General features: G+C 37.6%; 1 protein-coding gene across 1 annotated transcript in view; it reads left to right on the forward strand.

Moving 5' to 3' along the window:
- Positions 1-16,728, forward strand: part of PPARGC1A (PPARG coactivator 1 alpha) — an 88,530-nt gene extending 71,802 nt beyond the window's left edge. Inside the window, exons 8-13 of the mRNA XM_018562835.1 lie at positions 2,207-3,101; positions 7,177-7,272; positions 9,363-9,483; positions 12,147-12,268; positions 12,713-12,864; positions 15,497-16,728. Of these exons, the coding sequence (XP_018418337.1) occupies positions 2,207-3,101; positions 7,177-7,272; positions 9,363-9,483; positions 12,147-12,268; positions 12,713-12,864; positions 15,497-15,600 (1,490 nt within the window). The 3' untranslated portion in view covers positions 15,601-16,728. The remainder of the gene's footprint in view (positions 1-2,206; positions 3,102-7,176; positions 7,273-9,362; positions 9,484-12,146; positions 12,269-12,712; positions 12,865-15,496) is intronic.
- The last annotated feature ends 807 nt before the right edge of the window (positions 16,729-17,535 follow it).

Raw genomic sequence — 17,535 nt, forward strand, 5'->3', positions numbered from 1 at the left:
CACGCAGCTTAATGTTTGTTAATTTTTCCACATGTGTATGACTTTTGTTAGTGCGTGTTTTTGCTTATTTTGTCTGGATTGCATAGTTTTTCTTTTACTGTATCCCTCTTCTATAGCTGGCAAATTCTTGTTTTGTCTCTCTTTTCAAATGAAGATTTTCATTATAAACATCAGGGCGTAATTATGTTTACGCTTTAATATCAATAGCCTGGTGAGTCTGTAAACATAATTACTTAATAGGGCTAATTATAATTGTATTTTTTTTTTATTTAGAAAGTAGTGCGCTAAAAGTAAATTAGGAAAAACATATTATTTACATCGCCTATAGCTAATGATTTAATGTTATTACTTTTCACTTTGCACGTTGAGCAAACAAATTATATAAGTTGCAGCAAATTAAACTCATTTTAGTGCCATGCTGGATCCTGCACATATTTAATTGTTAGAATGTGCCTCTTCATTTGTAGTGCGCCACCAGAAATCAATTAGAATATAAATTCTTATGTCAAACGCATTGGTAAAGTACCCATAAAACTAAGCTACAACTTGGTTTATTAAAAAACTGCATGTGTGTAAATATGAGGAGACATATTGTCCTGCAGAGCCAACACTTCCTTTTAATAATCGTACTGATGGAGGGAACAGTACAAGAAATACCTACTTAACCTAGAGTTTTAGAACTCATGTAAACATAATAAGATGGAGGTATTGGGATTCTACATGAGGGAAGTCACACCACTGTATACCTTAATGTTTACAAGAAAGTGGTGTCACCCGCCTGATTGCCCCAAATGGCTGAGTTGTATGAATCACAAAAATTGCTGGACAGAATTCTGAATCCTTTGTCAGATAAGACTGTTATCATTCTGGTATTTCAGCTGTGTATGTTAGCTTTAACTTTGTTAAATTATGTACCCCTTTCTGTTACCCATTGTAAAAGCTACAAATGAGCAGTGAAGATGAATTTTCCCTTAGAGACTCATGGGCTCCAAAATTGGCTAGTGCTTCACATTTGTTATCATAGGAAAATGTATTGCTTTTACTGTATAATTAATTAAGCTTCAGATGATCTGGGGCCTTCCTTGACAAGTATTAAGTAATGCAGTAAGATTAAACCACTTGCACTAGAGATTAACTAACTGCATGGTTGTAAGCTACTAGACAGCACAAGTCTTGCCAAGTATGCTAGAAGGAATACACATATTCATATGTTCTATGCAGTGCTGATGCGGGCTCTGATTTAATTCCCAGCTGTGCTGTCATAGAAATGTTTGAATAGAAGGGTACAAAATATTGGACATCAGCTTGTACCTTATTTGTCCCCAGTTGTGCACAATCTTAGTAGAGGGACATCTGCTTAAAAGGCAGGGTTCAATAACAGTTTGCAAACTTAATGAACTCTATCAGCAAAGAATGGCTGGGGTTAGGTGGCAGAGACACAGCTCGATCATACCCTGATTTGGTTGTGACACATGTTAAATAGTTTTCAGAAATTTCTCATACAACTCTGACATAGTGCTGATCAGACATGAAAAGGGTTCATCAGAAAGCTCCAGTCGACTAGCACTGAAAAAATGCCCGATAATGCCAGGGTGCATACCTCCCAACTTTCTGCAAAAACCCACAAGGGCTTCTTTTCCACCACATATTTACCTTCATACTGGCCTTTTAAAATAACACATGCAATACTTAGGAAATTGGAAAAATGTATGCACATTAAAACACTTTTGTTAAATATAGAATACAATTATTGGTTTGAGATTTATACTACTGACCAAAAAGAGGGATATCTGAAGGGGAAAGAGTGACAGAAATATTTGGTTTCATCAGGGACATGAGAGTGTGTGTGAGGTGAGGTGATGGTAAGAGGGTTAAAGAAAGGCATGTGTTGCAGCAAATTAGGTTATTCCTTTTACATCCTAAGCTGTCCAAAGAACACAAATTCTGATTGGTGTCTAAGTATAAAAGACACTCACTAGCTGTGGTAGCATTTTGTATGAGAGTTATACTGCAGTGACAAATGGTGGGGTACGGGATCAGCAACGTGACATCAGCAAGGTGCCCAAGGTTTTTTTTCCCTTTTTAGTTGAGAACTTGCAATTTCTTGCCTACATTGATTCAAAAAAATCTACAAAGTAAATAAAACCACGTTGCCCAGCATTTATAAATACAGTGTTCATTACTTTTTTTTTCTATTTTATTTCAGGACTAACTCCACCAACAACACCACCTCACAAAGCCAACCAAGATAACCCATTCAGGACTTCTACCAAGCCGAAGTCTTCTTGTAAGCCTGTTGTGCCCCCCGCTAAGAAATCTCGCTACATTGAGTCTTCCACTATTCAAGTTATTAACTCTAAAAAAGGTCCCGAACAATCTGAACTGTATGCACAGCTGAGCAAAACCTCCGTGGTCATTGGACAAGAGGAGAAAAAAGTGAAGCGACCTAGTTTACGGCTTTTTGGTGACCATGATTACTGTCAGTTTATGAATTCAAAATCAGAAATACGTATAAGCTTAACACAAGAATTACAGGCCTCAAGACAACTTGAATGTAAGGATCCTCTGCCTGGGAAAAAAGTACAGATCTATTCAACTAAAAAACAGGAGAACCTGAAAGACAGTTTTGAGTTGGCGATGCCAAGTCCTCAGAATGGCAATAGGAAGCCACTGCAAGACCAAGAGATCCGTGCAGAACTTAATAAGCACTTTGGTGACCCAACACAAGCAGTCTATGAGGAAGAGAACAAAAATGGTGATGCAAGGAGCAATGATTACAGTGTTGATCAATTCTCTAGACTACCTATGTTTTTAACCTCTGGACTGGGTATGGATAATTTGTTTGATGAAAGCGAAGATGAAAATGACAAACTGTGCTATTCCTGGGATGGAATACAATCCTATTCATTGTTTGACGTATCACCTTCCTGCTCAACTTTCAATTCTCCAAGCAGATATTCTGTTTCCCCACCAACATCCCTTTTATCGCAAAGGATATGTTCTCGGTCGAGATCTAGATCTTATTCTCAAAACAGATCATGTTCTCAGTCTCCATATTCACGTTCAAGATCAAGATCTCCATCCAGCAGATCTTCTTCAGGGTAAGTAAAATAAGCACTTTAAATCCTGGTAATTTTTCTGCATAACCTAAAGGGGACTCTCATGTTAGGATCATAAAGACTCCATTGCTGACCTCCTTTTGAGAATGCTTGTTTCCTGACTGTCATGCTTCAGTACTTTCTAAATCTTTTTTGTTTATTTTATTATATTTTATTTTTTTAAACTTAATTTCATTGCTATTACAATGTGACAGCATTAGATAGGTGACATGAAATATTTATGGCAACATAATTGATCTGTTAGATCCCTGATGTCTCCCCTGCATGGTCCCTGAGCTGGTCGAGGACAGAAAGTCAATGATCAGCTCACCAACACAACAGAATCCAGCAGATGACAGCTGCGAACTTAGAAGTGCTCAGAGCAGAGTGCTAAGAGTATGTGATCTCTTCTTCCTAAACACCACTCAATATTCTAAAGCTAGTTTTTGTAGATTCCAGGCAGAAGGCTTTAGGATAGTCTCCCTGCATTCCAAAAGTGGAGGATCAACTGTGAGTGACCAGAAAGTAACAGCCAGGTCCCAAATCCAAGATGGCAGTACAAAAAGGAAAAAGACAAAGCAGTTAAATGGCAGTGGCAGAAGAATCTCTCTGCATATGTTCTAAAACAAATAGAATAGCGTTAGAGCAAAAGGAAGGCAGGTGGGCAAAGCACATGTTCACTTTTAATTCTTTGGAAAGGTAATTAGGTAAATATAACTTTACTCTTCTGAGTTATGACCAAAATTGGCTTAAAAGGGACCTATTATTAAAATGTAGACGTTTGAATCACTAGGGCTCATATTGGATCAGTTACTAATAGGAATTATTTCTGTTGCAATGCTTTCTATTAGTAACTGATGCAACAATGAGTGACAGTGGTATTGGGGACTCTGGCTGCAGGCTCCACAAATTGCATATTTCGGTAATTCCTGGACTAGAGGCTGGGAAGAGAAAGGACTAAGCTATAACGTATTATAAGCTCCTCTTGTTGTTTGCTTTGTGATAAAACAAGAATAATTTTGATAAATAAAATGAAAAAACATATTTGTAGCTCAAAATGGCTGTTGGCATTTAAGTAACAATGACTTCTGAAGGGGTTATAAGACTACTTACAAATTTGAAATGTATAATAAAGGTCTAACAAGCTCCAGCACATTCTATCACAAAAGGTTGCTTGCCTTGTACATGATATGGCCATGGTAGAGGTAGGGAAGGACTACACCATCCCTTCTCCCTCTTCTCTACCAGTCCCCTTTCACCCCCTTGCCATTCACTCTCCCTACACTACATCTCTTCCCTCATTTCCCTCCTCCCTTTTTATCCTTCATTTGATTTCAGTTAAATACAGCAAAGCAAAAATGCTTTTTCATTTCTGCTTGATAATATATTCCCCAACCCCTGTCTTATTCACTCTGTACTTCCTCCAACAGTAGTACTGTGTTTATCATCAGAATGAAATCAGTAGTAAATGTTATCTTATGGAATAGACCTGAGAAGGCTGCACACAGTTTTGAGATTAAAGGAAAATGTAATAATGTTTGCCGTGGTGGGAAGACAAGACAGAACCTCCAGCTGGTGGGTTTCAGTATGGAATCCATGGGATCAATCAAAACCTGTGTGTTACCTCAGCCAACACTTTATTTTCATTGTCAGATAGAAGTATCCCTTGAAGTGAATCTGTCGCTAAAATATTACTTTTAGTAAAGTGGCCCCTACAAAGAATGCATGGAATATTCACCTCTCTTGCTGCCTGCACCACCAGTCTCTTCAGTTGTGAAGAGAAATCACAGGTTCTTGCTTTACTACAGAACACAAAAGTGACGTAGGGGACAGCAGATCGAACTACCAACTACATCGGAGGGACCAGGAATCTGACACTTCCAAAAGTGTACGGTTCAGCCAGCAGAGTCGATTGTTACTCCAGAGATCAGTAATGCGGGTAGCAGGAGAGGTGAGTATTAAGTTCTTAGTAGGGTCCACTTTACTAAAGAGTTTTATTTTAACCAAAGAGTCCCTTTAAAGTGTATCTAAACCAAAGAAAGAAAATGAAATATGTCATAGCTTACCAGCCCTTATATGTGGTGGTCGCGTTAGTTTTCTTTTTCAGTCTCCTTTTTCTTTATTTTCACCTGGTGATCCTGCCAGTAATGCACTTCATGTCCTAAGGTGAGAATGCTCACTCACTGAACTGTATGTATAGATATGCATTGTCGCCCAAGGACAGGAAGTATGTTAGGCATACAGAACACCCCCTCTATCATCATCATAACATGGGTGGAGGGTTCTTTAGTCCCCAAAGAGAGTTGGAAACCATGGTGATTGGCAAGAATGCACACAAGTTAGCAGCTCATTAGATTTCTTACAGGATCAATAGGTTTTTTTTTTTTTTACTTATTGAATAGATATAACAAAACGCTTTAAGTGGTATGTTTAACAGATGAAAATAAGTTGATTGTCAGGATTTACATGAACTTTAAAAGCATGATGTTCACTCGACATCCGTTTTATTTTTTTCAAGAATGATTATCAGTAGGGAAAAGTATAAGTGATAGCAGGTTAGTGTACTATACATTCTGGTACATTGATCTATACACTGCCTTATTATATAATCCCATACTGGACTCTCCAAGATACATGAATTTGGATAGCATAAGTAACACAAAAAAGCCTTGCCTATCATTGCAGCATTCATTATGGAGATGTGTGAGGTTATCGATCATAATCTCAGATTTTCTCCACTAACTCTGAAGTAGCAGAGAACTGTATATATTAGGCTTTAATTATTAACCCTTTTGATAAAAACCTGTGTACCTAAGATGCATTGCCTTCAGCACTGTGTCAGTTATTGTTATAAATTGCCATCCAGTGTTTGTAAAAGCATAAGAATGTGCCTGATACAGTGAATGGAATGCGCATGGGCCTATGAATTAAAATGTACATGATAACAGGAACAATGCATTCTGTTTAAGCAGTCAGTGTTATTGATGTCAAACATACCTTGTCCAACGTATGTACAAAAATGTAGAAGCACTAAGCTACAAAATAGCTATATTATACTAGTCGGCCATGGTCATGTGAATTTCCAAGAAAGCTGTACAGGGAGGTGGTCATTAAATAGAATTTAGTAAAGCAGAAATTTAATCTGCTTATATTCTGCCTTCCCTGGTCCCTTCCTCTACTCATGTCCACATGATAAGTAAATTTTAAATAAAACATATCGGTTTTTATTACATACCTTACTTTAGACTCAGTAATGTCACCACTCTATACAATATAGACAGATCATGGATGGTTGGATGGGCCAGCAGGATGCTGTACATAGCTTTCTAAAAACATCACAGCACCCTACACCAGTACTACTCTTACGAGTCCTGATGCAAACAGTGGGCTGGCTCTTTTGAGGGCTTATACAAATATAAAAATTGCTTGACAGGTAGTTGTCAATCTGTAGAAGTGGGCATTCCTAGGCAGCCTGTATTTGTATGCAGATGCTCCAGGTAACACCCATATGTGATGCTGAGCCACCATGATTTAAAGAATTGAAATCTAATAAATGAAATAGGTGGGCCAGTGACAGTCAGGCTGGAAGGCTAAATATTGCTAGATGTCTTCCAACCAGAAATGCTGACTTGCTGCAGTTTCTAATGCCAATTGCAAGAAGCCCACCGTTTGCAATGAAATCAAAGTAAGCAATTTTAGTACAGGAGAGGGGTCTGTACTGAGGGTAAGGCTGAGAGTTCAGCTTTAATAAAATACCTCTATTGATCCAAAGAGGATTGCTAATTCTCTTTGAAATGTCAGCACTACAGTTCTTTGTAAGTTAGATCTGGTTGGGGAACAGCTATAAGCCCATGGAATGTGAATACGTCCTCAAGAATCATAAAATGTACTGTTTGCTTTAGGTTTGAATCTGACTGGAGTATTTAGCCAAAATGGAACAGCCCTTTCCCAAATGATAAAAAAAAAGGTCTAGTGGGCATTATTATTTAAGTGAATCCTTAAATGCTGTGTTTGTGCTAAAGCTTGAAACTCTGTGTCTGACTTACTGGTGTTCTGACTTTTTTTTTCTCCTCACAAGGTCATGCTGCTGCTATGATACTGATCATTGTAGACCCAACAATTCTGCAGTCTGTGCACGATCACGGTCAAGATCCCCATACAATCGTAGGCCCAGGTAGGTAATACCACTGCCTCTGTCTGTTGATATACTTAGGTCAAAATGCCTATAAAATGCCTGATGAGATGCATTTCATTGAGCATAGTGAAGTGTAGCATGTAATAGTGATCACCAACAGTGCACTGGAAGTCATTGTGGAATGCCTCTTTTTTTGTAGTTTCAGCACTTTTTGCTTATCGTTGAGAAAAAGAGAGAGACAGAAAATCAGCAGTTAAACTCTTCCATAAAAAAACATCTTTAGAAATAGTGCATTTCCTTTTAATAAATGTATCTTAAGCCTAAACTTTGGGTTTTTTCTGTTCTGTGACCAATAGGGACACCTGTTCCAATGATAACTGTTTAGGAGGAGATTTTCTTCACTTTGGATTTCCTCTTCTGTTCTGTTCTATGAACAGGCCAGAAAGTGTATTTTTGGATCATTCCCTATTCTTTTCAAACTTAAAAAAATGGATTTAGATAAACTTAAATGAAATGATGCAGCTTTGTAAAGCAAAACTACATCAGTTTAGACTGGGTTATAGATACATTCCACTAAACATTATTTTTCTTTATACCAGTGACATTGCCTCAGTCTAATTTCTGAAAACTGACCCTTTCTGTAAAAAAAAACCTTACTTAAAGCGGACCTTTACACATATCTTTAAAATAACAACAAACACACCGTTATAAATATTTAGTAATGACAATCTACAGCCACATACCTCTTTTCTTCCCCAGTCTTCTGGCAGTGGCCATGTTTACTAAGGGCAGATTACTAGCTTTCCTATTACTTCCTGGATTTCTGGCACATGTGACTAGACATGTGACCATGCACATAATTTTAGGGGAGGAAAATGCCTTTCCTTGAGATCTTGTGAGAATACAGATGAGATTTCCCAGCAATGCTCTGCTGCTGACAAGGCAATCCCAGTGTGCATTGCTTTGCAAAGTAATTTTGCCCTTTGAAAGCAGGAAGTGAATGTTCTGCAAGTGTAAGTATTTCAAAATCACAGCATTTTACACTTACATGTCTATGTTAGTATTAATCATCATACATACAGAGGGATGCATTGGTAGAATTTGATTTTTGAGTGTAAAGGTCCGCTTTAAATAGGGTCCTCATTCCTGCAATGGTCTGGGAGAGTAAAAAATACTTTAAAAATGTTGACCTTTGTATGACTATTTCTCCACATGGCATAGCTGAGCAGTTCTGAATCAGGGAAAGCAACTATGCCCCCAAAGATGCATCAAGAGCTTTTCATGTTCTCCCTTATGCAGTAAAGCAAATTTGTGAAGTACTAGGCTTAAAATTACTTGTCCTTTGCTAGGAAAGGGGGTAAATAGGAGTATTCATTGGTTCTATTTAGTGGCCAACTCATGTTGTGACGATACAGATATGACAGTTTTGGGAACCACTTTCTCTGAGGAGAAAAACTTAGGGGCACCAATAGAGAAAGGCCACAAAAATCTGTAAATGATTTGTGGGAACTGAAACTTAGCAATATGCCCTTATTTCTACAGCCAGATATTCTGAATGTAATCGTTATAGTAATTTTCACTGCTTAAAGTGTGAGGCCCCTATATCAGACTCAAATTGCATGTTAATTAATGGTAGAAAAGTTAAAAGACTTTATATTAGAATTTTTGGGGTGGAGCAAATGGTTTAATGAAGAGACATACACACTTTGCTTTGCTTTGCTTAAAAAGATGGGTTAATAGAAAGCTACCTTGAATAAGTAATATCATACACCCAGATTTCTAGACTCTTAGTAGTGGAATTGTATGGGTCTTCAGGTGGTAAGCTCATAAAATAAAAAAAGTATTTTTGAAGGTCAATGGGCCAAATATAGAGATACATTCCCTGTGTTCTAGTTATTTAAATTGGGCATTGCAAATACCGTGCTTTTCATTTAACTTTTTTGTACTTGTCTTGATTATGCAGATTTGATATAAAAACAAAAATATGTTGTGGGGCAACTTTTGCAGTGTCTGGTCTTAGACTTTAAATTAAGGGTCCTTTCATTGCAAGCAAAGGAGGTAAATAAGAGTATTGATTGGTTGCATTTAGTAGTTATATTTAGTGGTTAACTTGTGGTGTTAAACTACAGATACGACAGTTATGAGGAATACCAACATGAGCGGCTGAAGAGGGAGGAATACCGCAAAGAGTATGAGAAACGTGAATCAGAGCGAGCCAAACAAAGGGAACGGCAAAGGCAAAAAGCAGTTGTAAGCAATTGACTGAACTTACCTCTAAGATTATCTGTGTTTGAATCAGTAGCCTGGTGTATGGGGCTTTTTATATTCCTATGTGCACTTGTGCATGCCTTTTTATCTGTTGACATATTCTAACCAAAGCTGATGACAGAGTAGGTAGCATTAAAGCACGGCAGCAGGCACATTGAATTATTGGAGTATTCTCTGGCACCATGTTTTGTACTTCTGTTTTTTGTTTTTTAACAGTGTAAAAAAAATCCTGATGGCTTTTGCTTCATATTGCTAAAGGAGTATTATAAATTACATATTTAAACAATTTCCCAGCTGCAGCACAGTTATTTAAATATACTTGTATTGAACTAATGCTAATTGAACCAACCATAACAATTAAATGCATAAAAAGGCGTCTGCATATAGAGAGATTGATAGGTACCTTGGACATTATGCAACATTGACTTCACTCCTGAAGTCTTGACCACGCCTCCCAACTTCTGCGTTGTTGGTCAGTAAAGTTTCCCATCATAATGATTTGCCTTTAGTAAGGCACACAAGGGCAGAGGGGTGAAGCCAATCACTGTCTTCAAGTGATGAAGTCAATATTTGCATAGTAAAGCTCCTTTAGATTTTTGAGTTTGGTGGACACTATAATTAAGACTCAAGGAATGTCTATCTGGGTCTCTAGGTGTCAATTAAAGTCAGGTATCACCAGCTGCCTTCATATTTTTTCTATCGTTAGTTGAAATATCTGTAGTTGACGCAGAGATTTGCTTTAAGTCTCCTTAGCTTATTGTATAAACCCATTTGTAATTTATGTTTACTAGTCCTTTCATTGTTATTGTTGTCTGTGTTCACATAGTGGTTAAAATATGGCATCCCATTGTGCATGTGTTTAATGTGAATACACGGATAAACGCCAACTGAATATAAACAACATTATCGCTGCTGAATACTAAAGCAGAACACAGTAAAGCTTAATTCAGTATGCTGCTAAGTCCACACACTGCTCAGAGGTTCAAGGCCATAGAGGATGACATATGTGTCTGAGCAGGTGCTGAAGGACAGTGCTATAAAACATATGCATGGTATAGATTTCCATGAGTTGCTTCATAGTGATGGCTTCATAACTCACCCAGGGTCAATACAGATAAATCACTGGCTTGCTGTTTATTACATAGAAGACTGTAGGTAGCAGTGAGGTCACCGAGTGTCAGTTCAGGCAAATAGCAAGGATTTTTATCAATGGCTCTGATGTATGTTATTAGTATCTTCTAAACTACGGTGGACTCAAGGTTTAAAAGCCAGATTAATGCAATATTAAAGGTGTTCATCTAGCCAGCTAAACGTAGTAGTCGCAAAAAAGTAGAGAAATAAGTATCATAACTACCATAAGGGTCCTGAGGAAAAGGTGGTCTGCCATCAATGGGTAGATGACATGACTTTATAATGACTATGACTAGGGCTCCACAAGCAATTTTCACTCTTGCAACTGTGCGACTAAAATCGAATGCAATCGATTGCTGCAGTGTTTGCATCACATTAGCTTTTATGAGAGCTCCTACACAGAAGATATGCAATTACGCAGTTGGCCGATCGATGTTTCACAATCGCTCAATGCATGTCTTATCAAAGAATCTTATTAACCTATTAACCTCCATAGACTCGATGGGCAGTTGAAAGTTATCACTTAACAAGATTCCAGGGTGATTTTTCCTTTTTTAAGTATACCTCTGAGATAAGATTAGTCTCTCAGAAATCTTCCACAGTGACATATATAAGGGATAATTTCTCTGGAAGGCTCTGAAATTAGATATCACCCTTGTAGCCCAAGCTTACTGATGGCCATAGATGGCAATGCTCTAGCAGATTTAATCGCTTAACTAAACTAAACTTGAATTGTTTTTTTAAAAACTTTTTTATTGCATTCTTTTCTAAAATAAGAGGAATTTTAATTGATGCTTATTAATTGGATTTATATACCTGGTGGCCACTTGTTATATTAGCTTATGTGTGCTCTATTCATTTTTTTTAAAAGATATGGAATGTCATTTTGGTCATATATCAGGATCTTGGATGCGTTTCTATATACTTTATGTAGCTATAAGATATTTGCTACGAATGTTTGGGTCATTGGACTTTCAGATCCACGTGTTGCACAGTATGCAGGATTTGTGTTCCTAACCCACAGACCTGGGTCTAGGATGGCAGGCCTTCTGAAGGGGGGAGCTCCTGCTCACCAAGTCAGCAGCACCTGTAGAGAAATCAGTTGGTAAGCTGACAGCTGCCAGTGCAGGTCCATTCTGTTTTCATACCCTTTTCCCATGGTCCGTGGCATGATATCATATATCTCTGTTATAATGTTTTCATGGCAGTTTGACAATGTCTAGAGAAGAAAATAGAAACTTTGAAAACTCAAATCAGACAAAACATTCTTTTTTTTTTTTTTGAGGGAACTTAAAATTATGTTTGTAAGCAGAGACTTTCGAAGACTGGATGTTGGGCACTTGATAATTTAAAGTGCAGTTACCCTTTTAGGTTTCTTCAAATTTCAAAAAGATTTTATGTTGATCATGAAAAATGAACCAAGATAATTTAGTCTGATCTTGCTCTGTAATTATGGGCTCTTTTTGGACATATTAATATACTTCTTCATATAGCTTTTATTATTTTTGCTGCAGGAGGAACATAGAGTTCTCTACGTCGGTAAGATGAGAACGAACATGACCCGTAGTGAACTGCGAGCCCGTTTTGAAGTTTTTGGTGAAATTGAAGAATCTACAGTCAATCTGCGGGATGACGGGTAAGAGTCTGCAATAATTGTTTTAAATTAGTACATTTTGAAGACAGTCAATAGCCAGTTACTGACAAAGATAGGAACATTGAGGAAGGCAAAGCCATTTTGGAGAGCATAGCAGATGTTATATCATCTGCACCAGCCTCATTTCACAGGAAGGCAGATATTCTGCAGGCTGAGTCCTGATCCATAGTGATCTCTTCACTCTGCAGGCTGTTGTTTTTATAATTATCCCTCCCCTGTTTGCAAGCAGAGCAGCCTCAAGCCCTCAGAGCTTTTCATGCTAGTAAGGTCAGTTAAGATATCATTTCTGATGGGTTTCTATAGATATTTGCACTTTCTACAATCTCTTTGCTCCATTTACTTTTTCACTAAAAAAGCCAACTATTCTATGAAGCACCCCATGGTTTTTCACTTTGTTATATGTTGTATTTTCTTTCTCCTTTGCAGAGACTGTTACGGTTTCATCACCTACCGCTACACCTGTGACGCATTTGCTGCTCTTGAAAATGGATATACTCTGCGCAGGTCAAATGAACACGACTTTGAGCTATGCTTTTGCGAACGAAAGCAGTTTTGCAAGTCCAACTATGCAGATTTAGGTATGACTCCCATATTGTCATTAATGGCCCTATTTGATCAGCAGTGCAGTGAACATAGAGCAGTAACCCATATCATCCAGTCAGAATTCTCTTTCTTTGAGAACAACCAATACAAGAAGCATGCTTTGTGCTAGCTCTTACTACATCTCATTGTTGCTTTTACACTGTTACATTAAAACAAGTCTGCATAAATACTTCTGTTCTTTGGGGTGTTGCTGTGGTACATTGATGCATTGCAGTTTCTCCTTCAAGTTCTATTGGTCATCCTAACATTTTGTTATTTTGAGGTGTTGTATGTGGGAAATGGTTTAAACATGTTTTGAAGTAAAGCATTTGCTCTCTTGTGGAATTTTAGTCAATCACATAACATTTAAGTTGGAAATGCTTGTTGATCAGGCCATTATCTGTGATTGGGGGCAATGACACTAAATGGTATGTGCCTTTGCTTGGGCAGAGTGTAATGGCAATCCGTGCTTGATGTGGGTTTGCCATTGTTCTCAAGGTGGACTGCCGTGGTGAGAATTGGGCCCATGTGGATCTGAGGTCTATTTTTATATTGTGTTTTTGATTTGCACATAAAGGATTTTTAAGTCAAAATCCTTTTACAGATCATTTTTAAAGATACTATACATGCATATATCAGAAAGCAACTGTATATGCAGGTATATGTATTTTTTGCAAAGTATATATACAATTAAAACTTTTTTATTGTGGATAGAGTAGGGAATAGTAAAAACCTCTGTCAGCAGTCCCATCGGTGAGATTTCCCCTAACCTCCCCTCCTATAGATCCAATAGGAAGTGCGAGGAAATCTATCTGAAGTGAGGGAAATCTCTACTTAGATATAACTGGAACAAGTGTTCACATTGAAAAACAACTCAAAATTATGGATTTTCCCCACTTTTAGCCCCAGGACAAAGAGAGAGAATGAACCTCCTAAGAGCGAACAAAGGCAGAAATAACACTAACGAGGCTTCTAACTCCTCACCACTTTATCAGTTTGGCTTAAGATGCACTTTAATATTGTTTCCCAAATCAGTTTTGACATACCTTACGTTGGGCTCCAACTGCCAATGATACAAGTGGGGGAGAATGTTTGTAGAATAGTCATCTGAATTCTACAGCAGAGCAAAGAGTGATGGGTACACCAATGACATGTGAGCAATTAAAGAGCTATTTGATTCAACCATAATGCATTCTTGCTGTATCTGTGGTGCAAACCAAGGGCCTTCTGGGTAAGAAGGCAAGCCAAAGAAATGTCAGATAAAATCAGAGGAATAAATGTGTGTTCTGAAAGGCACAACCCTGCTGAAACCTATAACTTGCTGATTTTTTATGTGCTGCATCAGTTTTATTAACCTGTACTTTTTAGATACACTTTATCTTTGTGAAAGCCTTTTCTGTTCATTGAGAGCTCAGCCATGCATGCAGTACAAGATTTATTTTCTGTTTACTTGTTGTTGGATTGAAAGAGAGGCAGCATGGAGGGCTCTCTGGGTCTACCTTATTTAACACCTCCGTAATGTAGAGGAGCTTAGAGCTGGAGAGTAAACACAGCTGTTTGAATAACAGGACTCTGGTTAGTTGGCTTTAATCAACTCAAACATAATAACGATGCCCAGGAGAGATGTGGGAAAATAAAGGAAATGGCAGCGCAAGTATATTGTTATTTATTTAGTATTTAAGTGATTGCTCCACATTTAAAGCTGTTCAGAATCATTGCATTACATTCATTTTTTCACGCTCCTGTTATTTAATTTACAGCAAAAGGTAGCGCAGTAGTTTGATTAATTTACTGGCCTTAATTTACTAAAGAAGTAGAGATTGTTCACTTTCCAAAGTGAAGGTTCACTTTGCGAATAAAGAGAATTTGTGTTCACTTTAAAATGATATCAGAATGATCAAATCACTTAAAATGGATGCTGCTACTTGATGTTTAACAGTTTTAGTTTTCTCCAAAATCAGCTGGTCCCCTGAGCACTGCCCCTGATACCCTGCTTTAGAATTGGTCCTTTCACTTGTAGCTTCCTATGGAGACACTCTTGTGTGGGCTGTTAAGTTGTGTGTCTCCACAAACACATAGGCATGGCAAGGCAAGACACTGCTCTGTTCTACCTCCTCCCTTCTCCAAGCTAGTAGATTGGCAGCTGGTGGGGACTGCTCTGTCCCTGTTATCTTGCATTTAACAGGAAGTTCAGAGAAGCCTGAACTAAGTGAGTATCTTTAGTAAATCAACCTGACTAAGTTATGCTAACTCCGGAATCTTTTTTTGGAGGCAGCGCTTTAAAATTCGGAAAAATTCTTTTTTAGCTTGGCCAGCATGTTTAGGGTCAGGCAGAATTTACCTAATTAGGGGGACGGTAGCTTGTTTCTTTCAGGATGGGTTATGCTCAGTACCTAGGGACCTTGGCTGTGGTGTTGGCAGGATTTTCATCCCTTGGAGAACTGGCCCTTTACTGCCCTAGATTTAGTAATTGATCACAAGCATAATTGATCACAAGACTATTTTGGTTAATTGCAGATTCCTATCAAGGTCCCATTTGCACCTTTTACAACACAGACTTTTGTCGATTATTTTTTACCATGCAGTTATATACTTATTGGGGTTTTTTTGTGTTTTGTTTTGCTTTAGATTCAAATTCAGATGACTTCGATCCTGCTTCCACCAAAAGCAAATATGACTCCATGGATTTTGACAGTTTGCTTAAAGAGGCACAAAGGAGCCTGCGTAGGTAACATGCATGTCTGCCACACCCAACGGAACGATGGAGAATACCTCACAGACTTGATGTCCTCCAATAAGAGACCCTTGAAAGGCAACCTTAGGAATTTCTCCTACTTTACACTCTCCATTTCTCAATGGTTTACATGAACACAGCTGCTGAAGACTAAAGAGGCAATGTGATTGTCAGAGAAACACAAATACCTATATGCGTGTCAGATATTTCCTCACTCTTCATGGATGTCACAGTTATACTGCTCCAACTAGAGACGGTATGCTTCTCATTGGAAGCAAAAGTGCCAGCCATCTGCTAAAGCTCCTCAAATTCATTTACAGAAAAACTGATTGATTTGGAATAATATAAAATCAAGAAATCTATATGTATTGTATTAAATCAAAGGAATTTTCCAAGAAAATCAGAGGAATCGTATGCTGCTGATGCTCAACCCCAATGCAATCTTCACTTTTGTCTGATTTCAATCATTGCCCTGATGAAAAAAACAAACAAAAATATTGCAATATAGATGACGCCTTAGTAACTTTTTTTTTATTGGGAACCTGGTGAAGAAATCAAGGAAGCAGAATTTTTTGTAGTATCCGCGAGTCTGTATTTCTGTCTTTTACTTCAGTCTTTCGGTTCTGACACCCATGCAATTTCCATCGATGTTGACGCTCAACATCAGAAGCCTTGTAAATGGTCAAATTCAGAGCTTGTTCAGCAACGTATATATATATATATATATATATATGTTTATGTATTTATATATAAATATATATATATTTATTATATACACTATTTTCTGATGAGTGGATGTGGTGTTACATAATAAACTGAGTTGAGTGAAACTTTCTGAAACCGTGTCCAGGTAGTTTGTATCATTGTAATATGTACTAGTCAAGTATTTACAGATGTCACCCGTTTTTCTGCCAGTGAAGGGAGCACAGGCCTGCTCTGCCTTGCCCCCATCCCTGGCAGAGGAGCGGTTTGATGGAGTATTTTTATTTTATGTACATAGAGTATGACAATGTCCTTTATTTGTTACCGCTATGCACTGTAAATGCAGCCTTCTTTTAAATATGGAAATTGTTTTTTCTTAAAAAAAAAAAATCGAAGATATTCAAAAATGTAAACTGTACAAAGTGAAATACCAGTTGTATACTAATATATTTAGGAGCTGACTTTATGCTTTTATATATTTGATTTTAAAAAATTTTTTGTGTTTGAAAAACTATTTTATTGGCCTTAAAGGCTTGATTGATATGGATATCATGTTGCATTGTCTTCTTTAACAGGGGTGTTCTATAAATGTGAAGAAAAAGAAAGTGAAGGTGTTGCCTATAGCAATTCGACTCTAGCTGTTGTGATTATTATTAATATTATTTCGTAATTAAATAAAGCATCTAAATCACAGCTTTCAAACCCATTGGTTGATTGCCCAACGTCTCCACTTTCCTTTCCCCCACTGTTATAGAATGTCTTCATCTGCAGTAATACCTGCTCAGTAAATCCACCTCAAGATTTGCCATATTGGAGGTCTTTTCTGTACTAATTACTGTTTTTTATTTTATTTTTAATTATTTGTATTATTGTGAATCAAGAATGAATGTACAGTGTGATTGTTTTCACTACAGGCTCTTGTGCTTCTTTAATTTTCTGGAAAAAAACAAGCTGCTGGGTAACTCAGCACTGTATACCTTGTACCTTGAGTGATAGGGGTTTTTCTTGTCTAAACACTGTTTAAAAAGCCAGTAATTTTTTTTTCCTTGTCGGCACTGTTGGAATATTTGGCATGAGCCAGATTTTTACTGTTGTGCATCCTTTGCAAAGTACTGATATTTCATTCCGTTGTTTACTGAAGAACTATATATCAGTGAATGCTATTGTATTTGTGACGGTAATATGCTGATTACGCAAGAGACGGCCAGTTGAAAAGGATGCTAACACTCTC

This window comes from Nanorana parkeri, unplaced genomic scaffold (genome assembly GCF_000935625.1).
Source record: "Nanorana parkeri isolate BGI_ZX_2015 unplaced genomic scaffold, ASM93562v1 scaffold605, whole genome shotgun sequence".
In the NCBI taxonomy this organism is placed as follows: Eukaryota; Metazoa; Chordata; class Amphibia; order Anura; family Dicroglossidae; genus Nanorana; species Nanorana parkeri.